We start from the raw sequence: 20,004 nt of genomic DNA, 5'->3' as shown, positions 1-20,004 counted from the left end.
GTCTACACAGCATGCTGACCTTCTTTAAAACAGACGAGTTAAGTGGTTAGAACAGGGGTGGTCAAACTGCGGCCCTCCAGATGTCCATGGACTACAATTCCCAGGAGCCCCTGCCAGCATTCGCTGGCGAATGCTGGCAGGGGCTTCTGGGAATTGTAGTCCATGGACATCTGGAGGTCCGCAGTTTGACTACCCCCGGGTTAGAACCTGCAGCAGAGCATATCTGGCATTTATTTTTCAAATGGATCCACTGCCCTTCTCTGAGCTGCTCTTACTTTTCGTTAAACGTGCAGAGGATTGAGTTTCTGACCTTTAGAGTAAGCGTTGCAAGAGTATGCAAAAATGCACACATATATTTTATGCATTAGCATATAATTGATCCCCTGATCCCCCTCCGTGCAGAAGAACCGAGGCGGTTGAGTTTTAACGGGAAGCTGTGCCTGCTGTTTATCTAAGCAGGTGTCTTAAATTACAGTTTACGTTATTTTTTGCGAGTGATTTAACTCTTGTCTTAAAGTTCAGGGGATGTGAATTTAGAATTTGAACAACTTGTTCTAAAACGTATGTTTGTTTAGAAAACCAAAATGTTGTCAGGAGTTGTTCCCTGCACAGCTTAGCAGCGCTTTTATTCCTTGTTTCAGCAGGTGTGTCAAAACTGCGTTCTAGAGCACATAGATGGGTTTTATCCACAATCCCTTTTCCCTAAGAATGGAAGCCTGGGAGAATCCAAGCTGGCAAATGAGCATGCACAGAGGGTGATTGGAGTGGCAGTCTTTCCAGAGCCAGCTTGTGCTAAGAAGAGTTCTCCTCTGTCAGAGAGGACACCTGAATTCAGTGCGCCATTCTTGTTGGGGGTGGGGGGTGGGGTGCCATTTGTTGAAGACCCTTCCCTCACAGTGGACAATGCTGCTGCTTAGCAAGCCCCACTGACACCTCTGGCATTCCCTCCACATATTTTCAGGCAGACATATCTGGATGAGAGAGGACCACACATTGCATTCCCACATACCAAGGCCAGTCTCAGTTGAGGAGAATGTCTCCGTTTCAACTCTCCAGACTGATGGAGACGGAGACGCAAGATGCTGCCCGTGCTAAAGCCGTGAGCATCCCATGGTCAAATAGAGCCTGCACCTAGGAGACGAAGCATTTCTGCCACATTTTAAGTGTGCTGCATGTTTGCCGATTCTTCTGCTCTCTGCCTTGCGCCATCTCTATTTATTTTAAAGGTAGACAACATCGTGCTGTTGTGCTCTCACAAGCATTCACAGTCAGCGTTTCCTGCTTGGGCAAGGCAGCCCAAGAGGTGGATGAGTTTGTAGAACACGACCGTGCAATCTCGAGTGATGTATAGTTGCATCCTGAAACTAGCTTGAATCTCTGTGATAAAGGCGGAGCGTAGATGTGGTAGAGAAAGAATGAATGAATGAATGGCCATCCAGTGAGTTAATTGTGAGTCCTGCTACTGGCTAAAGTGCTGTTTTAAAAAACTTGACAGGGTTCATTACCTGCCTTTTGAAGCACATTTTGCACGTGTCACGATATCACAGGAAAGAAATCTGACTTATTGGCTGTCTTCGAAGCCGACATTCTTTCCTATTCCTTGGGCCACCATAAAGATTTTTTTTTCTTCCCCGGCCCCCCGTCAGGGAGGTCTGCAGTGCCGGTGCCTCTGGTTCCCCAGGCTCTGTGACTGGTGCTTGGGAGGATGCCTGGGGCATATTAATGAGCTTAAGGTTGTGGTCTCAGCATGGCTTAGAATCATAGAATATAGAATCATACAGTTGGGAGGGACCTCTGGGGCATCTCATCCAACCCCCTGCGCAATGCAGGAAATGCGCAACTACCTGCCCACCCACAGTGACCCCAGTTCCATGCCCGGATGATGCCCTCCCTCCAAACCAGAATCCCTGGCCAGTCTGACCTAGAAGAAATTCGCCTCCTGACCCCAAAGTGAAGGTTGGCATTTTAGTCAGATAGCTGTCTAGCCTCGGCTTAAAAATGTCATTGACTTCTGTGAAGCTACAGAAGTTCCTGAATCTATAATTAACAACATGACTCCATCCTCCGTGAAACTTCTGTGTTAAAATGGCACCTCTCCATCTTCTTCCTTTTCTTAAAAAAGGGTCCAAGAATAGAATAGTGACAGCCCGGAAGAGTGGATCCCTTCCGGGTGTGAGACGTAAGCCCCATTCCGGTCTGCTTTGACTTTCCCACCTCCACAAGGTGCCTTAATGTGCTCCTTGGGAGTTCTGGCTTGAAGGCTAAGCATCTGCTCTAATCATAGGGGTGTATCAGGAAAACTGGGGAAGGCACTGGCAAACCACCCCATATTGAGTCTGCCATGAAAACGCTAGAGGGCGTCACCCCAAGGGTCAGACATGACTCGGTGCTTGCACAGGGGATACCTTTACCTTTACCTTTATCAGGAAAACGCTTTGCCTTGAAAGTCTTCAAAGTCCAGAACATCACACTGGGAAAATGCTCAGCATGTTGCACCGGGTCTGATTACATGCGGCAGGATTAGCATTTGCGTGAGATAACTCCTCGTGCAAGCTGGTCGTGCCCCATTCTGGATTGTGGTCCGCCACATTCAGCTCTTATCAAGGCGCCCTTCCTATGGCACGCTTCCCCCACGATTAGGAAGCCAGAAGATACGGCCCCAAAGGAGGAGCTGTTGCCGACATAATATTTTGGGGATGTACTGTGCTGTTATTTCTAAGGCTTTTGCTGTTTATGTTTGTCGTTTTTACATAATTTACCAGGAAGGGGAGGGAGCTCTGAGACAAGCTCATGTTGGGGGAAGGACTCCCATCTCTCACAGACCTCTGCTTTGGCTTCTCTTTCTGGCTCCCTGTTCTGTACCTCTCCCCCCCCCCTTGTCTCTGCCTTCCTGACGGCTTTGCCGTCTCCCCAACCTCCTTGCCTCGATTTCCTCCCCCTTTCCTCAGCTGCTCTTTATTTATTTTTAGATCTTTCGCTGTGTGGAGATGCTAGGCAGCCCCATTATGCCAACTGTAATCTCATGAGTTCTTAGTTCTTAGTTTTATTTAAATTATGATGATGTGTATATATTGTTTTCCTGAATGGGGGAAGGTTACCTCCCCCTCTTTTTTTTCTCTCTATCTCTTTCTTTCTTTTTTTTTTTACTTTTGAGATTTTCCTGCAGACTTGGGTTTGCAGAAACATCTCCCCAACCTGTGGGCTTTTTGATCTACACTATAGGGACATGTTCAGAATTAAGCACCTTATATATATTGCTGTTATATTCTGCTGAGCTTCCTGAAGTACCAAATCCAATAATAGCGCATCATATAGATCTCTGCAGCTAATTAGCTTTGCATGACCTTCTAGTATCCCTTGAAGATAGATTCAGGTGGGTCGCCGTGTGGGTCTGAAGCAGCAGAACAAAGTTTGAGTCCAGTCCAACAGAGGGTTATTCTGAGGATAAGCTTTCACGTGCATGCACACTTCTTCAGATACATTGAAATGGAAGTTGCCAGCCTGCTGCACGCATAGGTAGAGGGTGAGCAGCGAATTATCACCCAGCACAATGAAGTTTTTTAGTGATGCAAGGACTGGAATAACAAGCATTTGTTTGGATTTAATTCTGGGGGGAACAGAGTGAAGGGAATAAATGAGGACCACATAAACGAAGCTTTCACTAGACTCAAACTTTTGTTTTCCAGTTTTCCGAAAGAGTTTGATGATTACTGTATGTTTTTTTTTTAGAGGAGGGTTAGCGTTTGTTATGGTCACGCTTGACAATATAGCCCTGGGTTCATTTTGGGTAGGGGCTGTGCAACGTCAGCTATTTATATATTTGCCTTAATGGTGCATTCTGCTGAAGTACAATAGTCTCCCAATCCCTGAGAAGGGGATTCAGAAGAATTAGAACAGAATCCACCTCTATGACATGGTTCCTCCCCCTGCATCCCAAAATTGGAGATACCTGCAACTATGTGAACGATACTTTCCAACTTCAGCAGATTCCATGCTGTGAAAAGTTGACTAAGCCATGCGCATTAAGACAATGAGGGGAGGAAGCCGATTTTCATTGAAGTTCCGGGTTCCTCGTGACCGCTCGGCTGAGTGGTCATTTCTCGATGGCACCCGGGCATGCTGAGTGTCCCTGGCAGGCCTTGAGAAAGGAAGGAAATGAGGCTCTTGCCTGTCTCTAGGGGAGCCTCTTGGGATCAAGGAGGCCTGATTTGTTTCTGCATCACGATCGGGAGATAGGGCCCTAACGTAAGTCTAAATATGGATAAAAGAATCCTGACACACACCGGAGGAGACTAATTGCTGACTAGCCGCTTGACTTCGTATTCTGGGTATGTCTCCTCTCAGTCAGGGGTTCCAAATTATCCAGGCTGAATGCAGAGAATTAGCGTGTCTTCAGCTATCGTTCAGGGCCAAGTAAGTGAGGCATTTGAGGCGGGTCTGGGTTCTCCCAGTTGGACTCCAGTCCCTGCTAAATGTTACTTGAGGAAAATCAAGTTCTCCAGGGCCCACTTCAGCTCCGAACGGTAGTGTGGGGTGGAGGGACCTCTGTCTCCCTTCCCCATGCCAATTCCTCCACTCAAAACAGCCCTGGGGGGGGGAGTTGCTTCCCCCATTGCAGGGATTTATGTTTATTATGCAGAGCATCTGCCACCTCACTGTGGGTCAAATACCGACCCCAGTCCTGAGTTGTGCGCCTCCGAAAGGGGAAACCTCATCTGGACAGTGTCTCTTCAGAGTGTCTGATGGACTGTTCTTCCCTAGGGTGGAGAAATAGACTCCGGCCATAGAAAAGGTGCCTCTCAGGAAGCAGGGCGGGCAGAGCCTTCTGCCAGAGATGCTACTTGATGCATGTGTAGGATTGTTCCCCCCCCCCCCCCGCTGTGATATGTCCTGATGAGCCGGCATCTGGAGATGGATGGCGCATCTCTGCCGTCCGGGGCCGTCCCTCAGTGCCGGGTTCATGTGCAGCCGCAGGTCAGGCCCAGCCGATGAGTGAGTTCCTCTGCAGGACAAGTTCACAAGCTTCATCTCCAGGGACCGGCAGGCAGCGTCTTTTCACTGTCAGTTTGTGTGTCCGTGAAATAAAACAGCCGTTGTTGCTTGCCCGTTCTTTCTAGCCGAGGGTGGTTGGGGGGGTGCAGCAGAAGTTTAGTGCCATTCCCCCCCTCCCCCTCCCCAGCCACCCCCACCCCCCTCTGCCTGCTACATAGGGCCTGTTTTGTGCCCCTCACAGTTTCCTGCCTAACAAATGGTGTTTCTTTTTTACAGCATAATGATCCGGGACTTGTTGTGGTGATGGTAAACTTAGTGGTAATTTTTAATTTTCAGACTGAATTTACTCCTTTTTTGTCATCAGAGCACCAAATATGTTAGGCTTACTTTTCTCTGTTGTAGCCTTCATCCTTTCTGCTTGGTCTTTTTCATTTCCCTTTTGTTTTCCTTTCTGTTTCTTCATGCACTCTTCCATGTCTGATCCTTGTTCATTGAGGGTTTAATGCTCAGAAGGGATGTTTGTGTTAGAACTGCCAAAAAAAATTGTGGAGAATTGCTTCAAATACCAAATTTTCTAATATTGTCCAAACATGATTCCCCCTCCTTCCTTCTCCCCCCCCCCACAGAAAAGCACATGGTGGGTGTGAGCAGTTGCTACTGCAGTTTCTATAGTAAACTGAAAACTTTGACTGCCTTAGGAAGCAAAAGTACTGATGCATGTCAAGTTCTGCAGAGTTTGCGGCAGTCAAAAACATGGACCGCCATAACTGCAAACTCTTGAAAAACCCAAACCTCAAAATTGGTGGCGGCAATCCTGGGGAATAACTAGAATCGTTTGTACAAGTTTCACTATGAATTTGGTCCTTTTGCTCAAAACTGCAGTCACTGCTTCTTATACCATTGGGCATAAGGTCCTTTCTTTCCCCCCTCCCCTTTGCGCTGAAAACATCTATCTACCTAGAAAGCGTTGCTATGAGAAGTCAACATTGCCAGTCTTTTGTGTCTTTCGGCTTAGGCTTCCAAATTCTCATCTGATCTGGAGCCAGCTTAAATGTTATGCTCAAGTTCAGCTGATGCCCACCAGCGTCCGGAATTGGTCTTCTTTATCTCGATGGCACTTGAAAATCAGAGAGCACTCCAGCCTTTTAAATTTGCTTTTGACCCTCACAAAAAACCTTGCGAAAGAAGGCTGTAATTTATTCCCATTTCATAGAGAGTCGAGGGCAGACCGCTGAAGTCCTCGCCAGAGATTTCAGGCCAGGTCTCTATATCAGTGCCCTCTTAGTGTTAAAGAATTGCAAAATATTGAGACCAGGAATAATCCAGTGTGCCTCATGAACCAATTAAAAAAAACAACAAGTCCAGTCTCTTTGCTTTGGCGCGATTCAATCAGGGACATCTTTTGGCCCAAGGGTATAATATATGTGTGTATGTGTGTATAACCAAGAGGGGAAAAAAATGTTGACACCCTCCCCCCCCTCGAACCAGTAACAAGGGAAGTAAACATTCTGTTTTCTCACTCAAGGTATGCATCGGATAAGGTAAGGAATTCCTTTATTTCCCCAGTGGCCTCACATCACAACTCCCAGTGCATGTTGTGATGTACAAATCAACAACGCCCAAAGGCTGTGGTGGTCAACGTGCTCGTCTGCCCCATTTCGCTTTGTTTGGCTGGTTATGAGTGGATTAGAAATGCGTACGGAATCTTCAGCATAGTTTGATTAGTTTCAAAGTCAGTTTTCTTCGCAACGAGTCCTTTTCACAGCTTGCAAGCGAGGAGCAGGGCAGTCGGACGAGCCGCGTCCAGGAGGCACGTTCCAGGGCTAAATCTTAAAACCGTGCGGCCTTGCGGGGAGCAGAACTCCAGCTCCCTGTGACGGCAAGCAAACCTGGCTTCCTCGCGGGTTGGATCCTTCCATTTGTAAGGATCGGGATGCTTCTGACCCGTATGGATCGGGAATGCCTAGCACTCCATTTTACCTCCGTCTTGTTTTTGCAACTAACCCCCACCTCCATTTTTAGCGACGGCTTTCGGAGGTTTCTGAGTCCCGCGTCAGCCTGTCAATGTCTCTGTGCCGAGAGGCCTGGTCTGTAAGAGCCGGCCCCTAATGTTGTAAGCTGTGAGAATGGCTTGTGTTTGGTTCTCTGTAGCTTTCTGGTCTCTGCACTTCAAGGCAAGATCTCTAACCAACCCAATGTGTCCGAGCGACCTGCCAGCGCTGGTTCTTCCTCCTCTCCGCCACTCACCTAGGTGGTCTGCTTCTCTTGCAGGGAGGACAGACCCAATCCCCATCGTCGTCAAGTATGATGTCATGGGCATGGGGCGGATGGAAATGGAGGTGAGTGGTACCTTGGTGGCACCTGTGGCATCATGTGAAGTGGAGCGTGTGTGTGTGTGCTAGGGCTGGCGGGAAGAGGTGATCTTGCCAGCAGTTCATCTCGTCTGGGATGTTCCCCTTTAGTAGCTTTAGCTGGTAGGAAAATGCTCCATGGCCGCCCTGTGCAAGGACATTCCCAACAGATGTTTGCACAGAGGACATCAACGAACCACCGTTCCAAGTTAAGTGCAATTCTGTTTTCTCTTGAAATCTTAACATTCCATGAACTCTGTTTCCTCGATATAAAATCCTTTGCTTTGGTATTTACTTGGTTGTCCCTGGTGTGAATTCCGCATCATGGAAGTTAACAGCTTATTTGGTTCTCAGTGATGAGATTAATGTCTCTGAAAGGGATTAAGTGATTGCTTGCTGCTTGTGACATTTTCTGTACTGGGTGGGTGATGCCAAGAATTTCTGGCAGACCAGTTTGTTTGCTCTGATTGCTTAGCTTGATTATGCTGAAGATGCTACAGAACGGAGGAGAGTCTTGGAAGTGGAGAAGGAAGATACCGAAGAGCTGAGGCAGAAATACAAGGTACCCAAATAACACCCCTCCACCCCCCCAATGTTTGTAGATTATTTCATTTATTTTATAAAAGTATACCCAGCTTTCTGCCCTCGTAAGGACTGCCAAGGCAACTAACATGCAATAAAATTGTACCTTGAAAACCATTAAAACCAACAAGAATACATAGTTAAAACAATTAAAAACAGCTGAGATGCATACAGAAAACATCAAAACAACAATTAAAAGACTGGGGAGGAAGTAGGGATCAAGGATGGAGAAAGCCAGACAAAACCCAAATGACTTCAGCTGCTGGCAAAAGATGGCAACAGCAGGGCAAGGTGAAGCTCTCTTGGGAGAGAGTTCCAGAGTTCCGGTGTCCTGAGCAAAAGGGTCCCCTCCCGGGTTGCCAGCCGCCTAATCCCAGAAGAGGGGGGGGGGTACTGAAAGAAGCCCCCTCCATAGCTACGCTTGTCGGGCTGGCTCATAAGGGAGTAGATGGCCCTTGAGGGATGTGGGTCCCAAACTGTGCAGGGCTTTAAAGGTCAACATCAGCACAGTGGCTCAATGAGAAGGAGGAGCCAGGAAGTCCTTGCTCCCCCCCCCCCCTTAAAAATGGGTTTTAGAAGGTTTACTGGTTTTTGGCTCTTGTTGCTGCTGCAGGATTACATGGACAAAGAAAAAGCCATTGCCAAAGCCCTCGAAGACCTCCGAGCTAACTTCTATTGTGAACTCTGTGATAAGCAGTACCAGAAACATCAAGAGTTTGACAACCATATCAATTCCTACGACCATGCCCACAAACAGGTAAAAAAAGCAACCATTTCTTTAGCGGATGTGTGATTTTTCTCCAAATTGTGGCTTGGTTCAGAATGCAAAGGAGATTTAGCCGGGGTTTGGGGGACTCAAAAGTGTTTCATTTGCCCATGTAGTTTGGGGGTGAGCACAGATTAAGTAGCCAGAAGATGGAATAGTAGGCTTTTGATATTTGGAAGGCATCACCTCCTCATGGCTAAAGAAAGGAACCTTCACAGCAAGTCCGGTTTTCCAGTCTGTGGTTTTTATATAAATGCCCTCCCTATATATGATGCTACTCAGTATTGCCAGCTACTTTCTGCTCAAGCAGTTGGCCCCAATTTGTGTCATCTAGGATTGTACAGTGAGCCACAGCAGTTTTATCCGTGTTTCTGGCCTGGCAATATGAAACTTCAAAAGAAAATTCTTCCTGAAATCCTTTTATCCCTCATTTATTTATTTGGCTGAAGAGCATCCAAAGTGGTTTACAAGGAAGGTGTTTGTGCTGGATGTCTCAACAACCTGCCAAACTAATGGTGGGGGAACACAGAAGAGAGCTCAGTTAAGCCTACAAATATGTACATTCAGATTGGCACAATTAATACGTAAATTATTAGAAACCTGCATTTGAGTTGGATTCAGCCCCAACTATCCATTTCTTCATAACTGAGCTCCATCGTGTCTCCTTTGGGTCTCAGTTTTGGGCTAGCAATGCTCAATCTGCAAAGGAAGCATGCTCAGGCATCTGAGCAAATCCCCTGTCGGAATGTGCAGCAATGACCTTGGTTATTATTAGCTAGTTAAACTGGCCTTGAGAGGGATTGTTGGGCTAGTTAGAGATTAATGGATTACAGGCGGCTTGATTAGTCCACATAGGCTGGTCTGCAATCTAGTGCAACTGTCTCAAGAAGGAACGGAAAAAGAGTTCCTATCCAAGTAAGTTTTGTTCAGTAAGTTTGAAGGATCTTGCCAGGTAAGAGAGTGGGGAGCGCAGGCAGTGAGGAGTACCACAAGCTGAGAGCCTTCTGAAAAACACCAGTTTCACCTGGACATTTCAAATCATCTTCTTCAGAAACAAAGTGTGTGCCTCCCTCCCTCCTGCCCTGAGTCCTATCCTTCCTCCCTCCCTCCCTTCCTTCCTTCTCATTCTGCTCCAATCTCCTTCCTTCCTTCCTTCCTTCCTTCCTTCCTTCCTTCCTTCCTTCCTTCCTTCCTTCCTTCCTTCCTTCCTTCCTTCCTTCCTTCCTTCCTTCCTTCCTTCCTTCCTTCCTTCCTTCCTTCCTTCCTTCCTTTAGCCCTGAATCCTCTTCTCCTTCCTTCCTCCCTCCCTCCCTTCCTTCCTTCCTTCCCCCCCTCCCTCCCTATTCAGCCGTGTCATCAGAAAATGATTCTGGAGCTGAGTCATGTTTCAAGTTAAGTCCTTTCTCCCTCCGTCCCTCCCTCCCTCCCACCCACCCACCCACCAAAAACAACTGAAGGCTTGCCAGTAGTTTACCCTTCATAACACAAAAGAAATACAATCATTACTGATGATACACAAAACCAAGATATAAACAGTGGCACAGCACTCGCTTGTTTGTTCCATATCAAATTTACAAAAGTAAATAAGAAGCCAGGAAGCCACATAATTGCCAATTAAACAAAGGGCTGAAGAGATCCGTTTCACTCCGACGGGTTCATGCAGTGCAAGGTCACCTCTGCAAAGCGGCTGTCGACTCCTGCAAATTCTCACCTTAAAGGGGCCCAAAATAAGTCCGGGAAAGGACAGGCCCAACTGGGCTGCATAGAGCCCAAAGTGTGTGTCCCAAAAGCCTCTCCCTGGAGTAGAACACAGCGTCCCAGTGAGGGTGCAATTTCTCAGTTACACAGAAGCGGAAACGGTCAAACAGTCGTTCATTTCCTTCAGACCAGTCAGTCAAACTTTTATTTCATCTGTTCAGTCCAAGTTATGTATAAACAGAATCATAAGAGACCAAATCAATATGGTCATTAAATGTAATCCAATTTAAGTTTAGAATAGTGCAAAAGCCACCCCACCCTTTTATAGTGTGCAAGGACAATCGATCTTATGACCGATCGCAACTTATCCAAAAACATTTTTCTCGGAATTTCCACGGACACAGAAGCAGGGTTTTGTCTCCAGGTTTGTAATAGGAGGCTTAAACTTGAAAGCTAAGCCCCTTGAGAATGTGGTTTCCCATTTCCCTGAGGCGGCTGTGCCAACCAATGTTTCCCTCCTGTTCTAAAGGGCAGCTTCTTTATAAGAGTGCATTTTAATGAGCAGAAATATTTTCCCGGGTGGAAGTTGCCCTCCCAATATCATCTGTTCATCGGCAGGCTGCGTGTGCCTGCTTATTTTCAAGCCAAATCCGTGTCTTCTGCACAGCCTGCTTCCATGCATTTTCCTCTTCTGCCAAGAGCTCTTGAGAACAGTTTCAGAGTGACAGGGGGCCGTCCAGGGTTGCCTTTAGATTTGCTCAGGGTCACCTCTTGAGTGTGTTGCTGCTAGACCAGCTGATGCCAAAGGAAGCAAGTGAGATCTTGGAAGATCCTCCTTCATACAAAAGGCCCGTTTTGATCTGGGTCCTCAGAGCAGTAAAACTCTGTGTCCTGAGCAAGTCCTCGTCTCCAGATCCTTTTGCAAAGCAGGGAATAAAACCGTCAAGAGTCTTGCTGGACAGGGCAATTAGCAGTGTGCCAAGAAGGAATGTCCTAGTTTAGGGTTTGTTTTGTTGAGAGAACGCATAGCTTTCTTGGCAGTCACAAGGCCTCAAACGCAACAAAGGAAAGTGTGCCACGCTGAGAGAGCTAATTGTGTCGCTGGAGGCCTTCTGGGCACCCCAGGCCTGCCAACTTGAGACAGGCCCCCGCAAATGCCCTCTTGGTGTCATCCGCTGCAACAAGCACAGCCTTTGAATCGTGCCACAATTCATGCCCATCCCCTGAAGATGTTCACGGTTAACAGCGCTCTTCGCTTCCCACGGCTTGTCTAAGCACGAAGGGGAAAGTGTCTCTGTGGCCCATCATTAACGGGGGAGTATAATTTTCATTAATAGCAGAGCGCTCAGAATAGTTTGCCGGGCGGGGTCATGCCTCCCATTACCTCTGCCTTCTCAGAGTTCGTTTGCACTTTGTTCAACCCTTGCTCGGTGGCTTTGGTTACATGACTGTGTCCTGAGACCTCTACTGCTTCTCCAGGAGATTTGGCCGGGTGTCGTCTGCCTCCAGCTACCAAACTGAAGGATTTCTCCTAAGAGCTTTACCTAGAGACTGAACAACATGAGGCACAATGGTGTATCCTACAGACACCCACAGGACAAATCCTGCCTTGGTTACCAGCAGCAACTCTTTCCCACTCGATAGGAGACCCTTTAAAGCAGGGGAGGGCCATCTGGAGGGCCACAGTTTGACTACCCCTGCTTTAAACCAATCCAGATCACAACCCCCCAGTACCTACTTCTGCCTCTGGACGTCTCAATAAGAGAACGGTCCATTGTATCAAGGGCTGCAGATAAATCCAGAAGGTTAGCCCTCAGACAGGGCATTATCTCTTTTACCGGAGATGAAGGGCCCTCGCCTTAATTGTCTAGTGTGGCCAAGCATGGGATACATTTGGGGAGGCAAACTGTATTCCGGCGAGGTTGAAAACAGACAAACAAAATCACACGGTTTAACCCTTCCCCCCATGTTCCTCTGCAGAGGCTGAAGGATCTCAAGCAAAGGGAGTTTGCTCGTAACGTTTCTTCAAGATCCCGGAAAGATGAACGGAAGCAGGAGAAAGCCCTGCGGCGTCTGCATGAGCTCGCTGAGCAGAGGAAACAGCCTGAGTGGTATGTATGGGGGCCGCCTTAATTGTTTTATTATACTTCCATGCCAGGCTTCACGCTAAATTGGCTCCCAGCTCTGTCCACAGGAATAGTGTGTTTCAATTTTTTTGTTTGTTTTTAAAGCTTTTTTTCAAAGTTTCCTTATAGACACACACACACACAAATTACAGATGGAAGGAAAAAAATTAAAGAAAAAAAGTAGCAGTGAAGAGGCTTCCAATCTTATCCGTGGCATTTGTTTAGATAGATCCTCCCTTGAGTAGGGGGTAGGACTAGATGGCCTGCACGGCCCCTTCCCACTCTAGGATTCCACGATTATAAATCCATTTGTTACCTATTACACTATGCCTGGACATTTTAAAAAGTCACCCCTTTTCCTATATTTTCATATTTTCCCCTTAGTCCTCGAAACCACAAACCATTACTTAATTTTTGGTTACGTCAAGCAGGAAGTCCATAAAAGGTTTCCAATGGTCTGAAAATACTGCAGTTGTCTTTTCTTTAATTACGGCAGGAAGTTTAGCCAATTCTGCCATCTTTATCCACCATTCTTCAATCATAGGTGGTATTGAGCATTTCCATTTTTGAGCCTATAACAGTCTTGCTTTAGAGACATATATAGAAATAAAGTTCCCTGTGTTTTCCCCCAAATTAAACCCAAAAGAAATATCTATAGCATCATTTGTATCTTAGTTTTTAAAGCCTTCTGAATTAAGGCCATGAATTTGTGTCCCAGATTATGTCACCTTTGCTTGTTTTGTTTATTTCTGAAGGCTTTTATAGGCTGCTTTTTCTCACGCTTCAAGGAAACTTAAAGTAATATTAGGCTACTGAAATTCTGATGTGCTACATCTCTCTTTCTCTCTCTTTCTCTCTCTCTCTCAAACCCCATAGCGCTCCAGGAAGTGGGCCAATGTTCAGAACAACCACCGTGGCTGTAGATGAAGAAGGAGGGGAGGAGGAGGCGACAGATGTGGCAGCTCCCAGCAGCTGTTCCTCTTTCTCACCAGCTTCTGGGCAGACCATCAGTGTGTCCATAGACAAAGCCGTTGTTTATCCCAGTGGGCAGGCCAGCAGCAACACGGGGCTCGGGCCAGTTCCTGCGCAGGCACCGCAAACCGCCAGCCTCGGAGTCAACCCTCTTCAGAAGATAGGGGTGTCGTTCTCCTTCGCCAAAAAGGCTCCCGTGAAGCTGGAGTCCATCGCCTCTGTCTTCAAAGACCACGTGGACGAGGCGGGCTCTCCCGAGGAAAGCAGAGCTGAGGACAGGGCCCAGTCGGACTCCGGAGCGTTAGGGAAGATAGGGGAGGCGGAGAGGACGAGCAGCCCCGACAGCAAGGGGGACGAGGAGGAGCCGCAGCAGGAGAAGGACGGAGCAAACGCCTCCCTGTTGAAACTGAAGAAGGCCAAGCGGGAGGACGGTCCTTTGGCCGTGGAGCCGGAGTATTACCACTACATCCCTCCCGCCCACTGCAAGGTGAAGCCCAACTTCCAGTTCCTGCTCTTCATGAAGGCCACGGAGCAGCTGGAAGCAGAAGCCGTGAGCAAGAAAGTGGCGCGGGAAAGGAAGCGGAGTCGCTCTCCCAAGCCCAGAGCGGCCAAGAATGGGGAAAAGGGGGCCGTAGCAGAGGGCGGCGACCCGCAGAAGGAGCCCGGCCCCACCAGCAAAAGCAGCAAAACGGAAGACAAAAAAGAAACGCTCGAGGAGGCGAGTGGGCCGGAGGGCAAGCAGCCCAAGGAAGGCAGCACTCCAGAGCCGGATGCCCCGAAAGCCCCCGCCCACTCCACGCCAGCCAGCAAAGCAGCCGCAGACGGGCCCAGGCACTTGACAGGCCCTTTCTTCCCTGTGCTTAGCAAGGACGAGAGCACCACCCTCCAGTGGCCTTCCGAGCTGCTTATCTTCACCAGAGCAGAGCCCTCCGTGTCGTACAGCTGCAACCCCTTGTACTTTGACTTCAAGTTGTCTCGCAACAAGGACAGTAAAGCCAAAGGGGCAGAAAAACCGAAAGCGGCAGCAAGTCTTTCCAAAGAACAAGCGCCGTCTGCCGAAGGCGGGGATGCGAGTCAGAGCAAAGACCCGGGCCCCCTCCCCGGCAGCTCCTCCACCCTGCCGGCGTGCAGCAAGCAGGAGCCCCCCGTCCCCGTGAATGCCGGCAGGGGCGACGGCCCGGAAGAGGGCGGCAAAGGCAGCCTCGCTAGCCGCAAAGACAAGCTGGGGAAGTCCCACAAACACAAAAAGAAGAAAAAGCACAAGAAATCGGCCAAGCAGAAACGTCGCCGCAAGGGCAAGGCCGAAGAGAAGAGCCGGGAAGGGGACGTGGCCGAAGAGAGGGCCAAGAAGCGAAAGAAGCACAAGCACAAAAAGAGCAAGGGCTTCTTTCCTGCCGAGGGCGAGCACGCGCAAGGGGCCGAAGATGCCGCTCACCCCAAGAAGAGGAAGTGGGGCCTGCAGGACTCCCAGCGGAAACCCATCTCCGCCGAAGCCGGCGGCAGCGGCAAGAGAGAGGAGGGCGGCACCCTGTCCCAAGAGCACGGCAGCAAAAAACACGCCGCTGACCCCCAGCAGGAGCCGCCGGCCCCCAAGAGGCGGCCTTCCGCCCCGGCCGCCGGCCGCCCCGCCCACAAGGGCCGGCAGAGCAGCGGCTGCGGCGAGAGCGAGGAGGACGCCTGCCACAAGCCCTCCCGGCAGAAATCCGCTTCGCACTACAGCGATGACGACTCGGGCAGCGAGTGTTCGCGGAGCCGGTCCCGGTCCGGCCGGAGGCATTCCTCCCGGAGGTCATCGCAGCGGTCCTACTCGACGAGCTCCTACGCCTCCTCCGGCCACAGCCGGTACAGCCGCCGGCGGAGCTACTCGGAAGACAGCTACAGCGACTACAGCGACCGCTCGCGGAGCCGCACCAAGCGCTCCCACGACGACTCGGAAGACGACTCGGACTACCCCAGCTCCAAGCGCCGGTCGAAGCGGCACAAGTACTCCTCTTCCGAAGACGACTACAGCCTGAGCAGGAGCAGGTCCCGCAGCCGGAGCAGGAGTCGAACGCACACCCGGGGGAGGTCGAGGACGAGAAGTCGGGGACGGACACGCAGCAGCAGCTGCAGCCGCAGCCGGAGTAAGCGCAGGAGCCGCAGCCGGACGGGACACAGCTGGAAAAGGAGCCGCAGCTACAGCCGGGAGCGGAGCCGCAGCACGAGGAGCCTGTCGCAGAGGTCCCTCTCGAGGAAGGGCTCCCGGGGCCACGAGAGCCCCGGGGAGAGGCGGTCCGGGCGGCGAGATTTCATCCGCTCCAAGATCTACCGCTCGCAGTCCCCGCACTACTTCCGGGCGAGGCAAGGGGAGGGGCCTCTGAGGAGGGAGGACACGAGAGGGGACGAAGCCCCGGGGGCCGCCAGCCTCCCCCAGAACAGCAGCCCCCACCCGGGCGCCGACTGCAGCTCTGAGAAGAGGAACTCTGCGACGGCCAAGCTGCTGTTGGAAAAGGTTCAGTCCAGGAAGGTGGAGAAGATGACCGGCGGGAACGAGGACGCCCCGGGGCCCCCCCACAAAGTCGGCATAAAGCTGAAGGATCCCCCCCAGGGCTACTTTGGCCCGAAGCTCCCGCCCTCGCTAGGCAACAAGCCCCTCCTCCCGCTGATCGGAAAGCTCCCCACCGTCCGAAAACCAAGCGCCAAGCGATGCGAGGAGTCCGGGTTAGGCCGAGGAGAGGAGCCCGAATTGTCGGAGCCGGAAGACACCCCCCCAAGTGCGGGGGAAACAGTCGTGGCAAGCCAGCCCCCGCCAGAAGAGGCCCCCGTGAGGAGGGCTCAGGAGGCCCCTCCCGCAGAGCAGCCCCCTGAAGAAGCGGCCCCGGAGACGGCCCCCGTCCCCCTTGAAGCGCCAGGGCTCCCCGAGTCCTACAGGGCAGACGAGCTGGTCGTGCCCCACGGCCTCCTCTCTGACCCCAGCGAAAGTGAAGCGCTGGAGACTCTGGACGGTGGGAGCCAGTCCGTCCCCATAGAAAGCCGGATCGTGCCCTTAGTGCCTGAGGTCGAGCACTTCCCCAGCTACGTGCCGCAGAGCGGGGAGCCCAGCCTGAGTGGGGAGCTGGAAGGCCCCGAGGACGCCTCCCTGGCCCCGCTGGAGAGCCAGCCCATCACCTTCACCCCCGAGGAGATGGAGAAGTACAGCAAGCTCCAGCAGGCCGCCCAGCAGCACATCCAGCAGCAGCTCCTGGCCAAGCAGGTCAAGGCCTTCCCCGCCTCGGCCGCCCTGGCCCCCGCGGCGGCCCCCACCCTGCAGCCCATCCACATCCAGCAGCCGGCCGCCGCCGCCACCTCCATCACCACCGTGCAGCACGCCATCCTGCAGCACCACGCCGCGGCTGCCGCGGCCGCCATCGGCATCCACCCCCACCCGCACCCCCAGCCCCTCGCCCAAGTGCACCACATCCCCCAGCCCCACCTGACCCCCATCTCCCTGTCCCACTTGACTCACTCCATCATCCCCGGGCACCCGGCCACCTTCCTGGCCAGCCACCCCATCCACCTCATCCCTGCCTCCGCCCTCCACCCCGGCCCCTTCACTTTCCACCCCGTCCATCACGCCGCCCTCTACCCCACCCTCCTGGCGCCCCGCCCGGCGACCGCGGCAGCCGCCACCGCGCTGCACCTCCACCCGCTTCTGCACCCCATTTTCTCAGGACAGGACTTGCAGCACCCCCCGAGCCACGGCACGTGAGAAGGCCGAGGACAGGCGGCCTCCGTCAGGGTGGGGGGAGGAGGGGCTGCAGGGGTGCGAGGAGCGCTTCGGTCTCTCTCCGGCCCTCGAAGGGCCCTGAGAATAGCCAAAGAAGGGCAGGGCAGGGCAGGGCAGGGCAGGGCAAGAAGGCCCGCGGGTCACATGAGTGGAGCTGCTCTGGGGGAGGTAGGGAAGCCGTGTCTCTGGCAGAGAGTTTTGGGGTCTCCTGCGTCTGTGGGGAAGGCTGCTCTGGGCGTCGTGGGCTTTGGGGGATTGTGTTCCGTCCCCCCCACCCCGTCACTTCCGACGCTCACGTTTTCCATCCGCTCTGAAGCTCAGCAGACAAAGCCTGAATTATGTTGACTTGCCGGTGTCTGCGGCCACCTCCAGCAGAGCAGAAATCTCCGGTGGGGCGCAGTCCCAGGACCGCCCCTCTGCCGCCACCCACTCCCGCTTTGAGAACTGCGTGCCGCAGCCAGAGTCGCTCGCCGACGACCCCTTCCCCACGGCCGGGGGAGCTCGGCGGCACTCTGCTTTCAGACACACTCCGTGCGGCCGCCCCGCAGGGAGAGCGCGCGAGTCCCTCTCGCGTCCTTGAAGCAATAGAGCGGACTGGAGTCCCGGGAACGCCCGAAACGCAACTCTGTAAATTGTACTTTTCCTTCTGTAATATTGATGGTTCTTTATTAACTTATGGTTTTTTTTAGAAGGTTTTAAAAGAAAAATTGCACTGAACTCTGTACATGTCCACGTGCTGCTTTGGGTAGCCCCTCCGACCCTCGTTCCGCGTAGGCCGCCTCCTGCAATAACACTTCTGACCGCCGTTCCTTGAGTGGTTCTCGTTCCAGTGGCTTCGGTTATCCGTGTTCCGATCCAGTCGGAAAGACGACGCTCGTCAGAGGCTCCGTGTCCCCGGCTGCGGCCGGGGCCGAGATGACTTCAAGCATGTATATTTTATTGAGCTCATGTATTTTTGTTGTTTTTTTTTTGCCGGGGTGGGGTGTTTATGTACTATAAACTGTTTAAAAAAAGAAAGGTTTTCCACGTTAACAGGAGACAAGTGCAGAAGTGATCCGTGGTCGAGACACTAGACACAGGTGTCCTTTGCCCCCCTGCCTGCCCACCCCCTGCAACTGTGAATGCCACCCTCCAGGACGGAGCCCCCCTAGCAGCTGCTGGGAAGAGAGAAATAGTGAGCCCCCCCCCCCCCCCCCGAGAGAGGCCAGGCACTGCCCACCCCCCCGGGGAAGAAACGGCCCCTTGGCTCGGCAGGGTGAGAGATCACTAGCTGGTCCGAGAGGAAAGGGAGACTCCCACGGAAAAGGTCCCAGCAGTTGTCCCCCCCCCCCTTTGCGTCCACCACTTGTTCTGAGACATTTGCTGTGACATGAATTCTAGTTGCGTGTTCTGTGTGGTTTTCTTTTTTAAAGGCTTCTTCTGTTCATACGTGCCTTCTGTTTGCGGGGAGAGGTTTTGGGTGGTGTGTTTTTGTTCCGAGCCCCTGCCTGTGATTTTCTTCTAACAGGAGGGGGGTGACTTTTTGCTCCCCAGCTGCCCTCTTCAGGGATAGCCTCCCGCCTTCCTTGGGGCAGGGCCTCTCAGGGGCTGCCCAGTGAAAAAGTCTCGCCCACGGGGAGATGCCCACGGAAGCCTGTTGGTGCGGAGGGTTGTGACCCAGCAGGGCTTCCCTGGTCTGGCCTCAGTTCTCCGGCGGTGTCACAACCTGTTGCTTCTCCCAATTTGAAATCACCCCCCCCCCCGGCTCTTCCCCGAAACGAGTGACTGCTGTAAAGTCCTTTCCCCTTTGCGAGAGAGAAACAGGTGGGTCAGCACTGGAAAAGGGCGTTCTGGGGAAGGGGCTCGGCTCTCTGCAGCTGCTGCAAAGATTCAACCCATGACAGTATTAACATCCTGTGCTCCGTTCCTCGGCCTCGGAGGGTCAGCACCCCGCCGGGCCTGGTGGGCCTGGACCTCCCCCAGGATGCTTATAGCAAAGAGAACACACTATTGCTTCAGTATCTGCGGACTGTATTTAACTGTCACATAAAAGTATATATATAAATATAAATATATATATATATGCTGTAAAAATGAGGAAAATAAAACTTTCTAATAAACTAGTGATTTGGGGGGCAAGCGTGCCTGTGTCTCTTTTCCCAAACATCAGCGTGAAGCTTCCAGTCCTTCTTCGGGCCCTGGATTTGCTCCTTCCCTTCCTTCAGGCAGGCTTCCCAGGCCTGCCCTTGGGTCTAGGAAAGAAGAGTGCTGTGAGGGTGGCGAGGCTGAGAGAGCTCTGAGAGAACTGGGGCTGGCTCAAGGTTACCCAGCTTGGCTACTTGTGGAGGAGGAGTGGGAAACGAACCTGGTTCTCCAGATGAGAGGCCACCAAGCTGGCTTTCAGGTAGACAGCTGCTTTCTGCTCCCCAGACTCCTACGTTTGGTGTGACCCCCATCTTCCTTGGGCTTCTGAAAGCTGATTTTCACATCCTGCTCCTGGTCACATGAATAGTTGAACGAAACCACCACTGACGACATCTCCTGAGATGCTGGCCTGCACTCCTGCCCTTGGCAATGGCAGGGAAAAGGTCTGACCCTGATGGATTATTAGAGACCTAGGGTGGGAAGGGGCCATGCAGGCCCTCTAGCCTCAAGCATCCAGGAGAAGGATCTATTCAGCCACTGCTTGAAGACGGCCAGTGAGGGGGAGCTCCCCACCTCCCGAGGCAGCCCATTCCCCTGGTGGACTCCTAGAATCCTAGAGTGGGAAGGGGCCATGCAGGCCATCCAGTC

At 51.9% G+C, this 20,004-nt stretch overlaps 1 protein-coding gene across 9 annotated transcripts in view; it reads left to right on the top strand.

Annotated features, from left to right (window-relative positions):
* The window catches only part of GPATCH8 (G-patch domain containing 8), a 45,891-nt gene extending 26,548 nt beyond the window's left edge, over positions 1 to 19,343 (top strand). For 3 of the 9 annotated variants that reach the window (XM_077315699.1, XM_077315703.1, XM_077315704.1), the window contains 5 exons: positions 7,264 to 7,331; positions 7,819 to 7,905; positions 8,539 to 8,682; positions 12,370 to 12,500; positions 13,392 to 19,343. In XM_077315699.1, the coding sequence (XP_077171814.1) occupies positions 7,264 to 7,331; positions 7,819 to 7,905; positions 8,539 to 8,682; positions 12,370 to 12,500; positions 13,392 to 17,214 (4,253 nt within the window). In that variant the 3' untranslated portion in view covers positions 17,215 to 19,343. Of the gene's footprint in view, positions 1 to 5,268; positions 7,332 to 7,818; positions 7,906 to 8,538; positions 8,683 to 12,369; positions 12,501 to 13,391 lie in introns of all 9 variants that reach the window. The other 6 variants (XM_077315701.1, XM_077315702.1, XM_077315700.1 and 3 more) reach the window with 3 other exon arrangements.
* Positions 19,344 to 20,004: the final 661 nt, after the last annotated feature.

This window comes from Paroedura picta, chromosome 16, assembly GCF_049243985.1.
Source record: "Paroedura picta isolate Pp20150507F chromosome 16, Ppicta_v3.0, whole genome shotgun sequence".
In the NCBI taxonomy this organism is placed as follows: domain Eukaryota; kingdom Metazoa; phylum Chordata; class Lepidosauria; order Squamata; family Gekkonidae; genus Paroedura; species Paroedura picta.
Note: the sequence above shows the minus strand (reverse complement) of the source record. Positions and strands in the feature narration are given on the sequence as shown.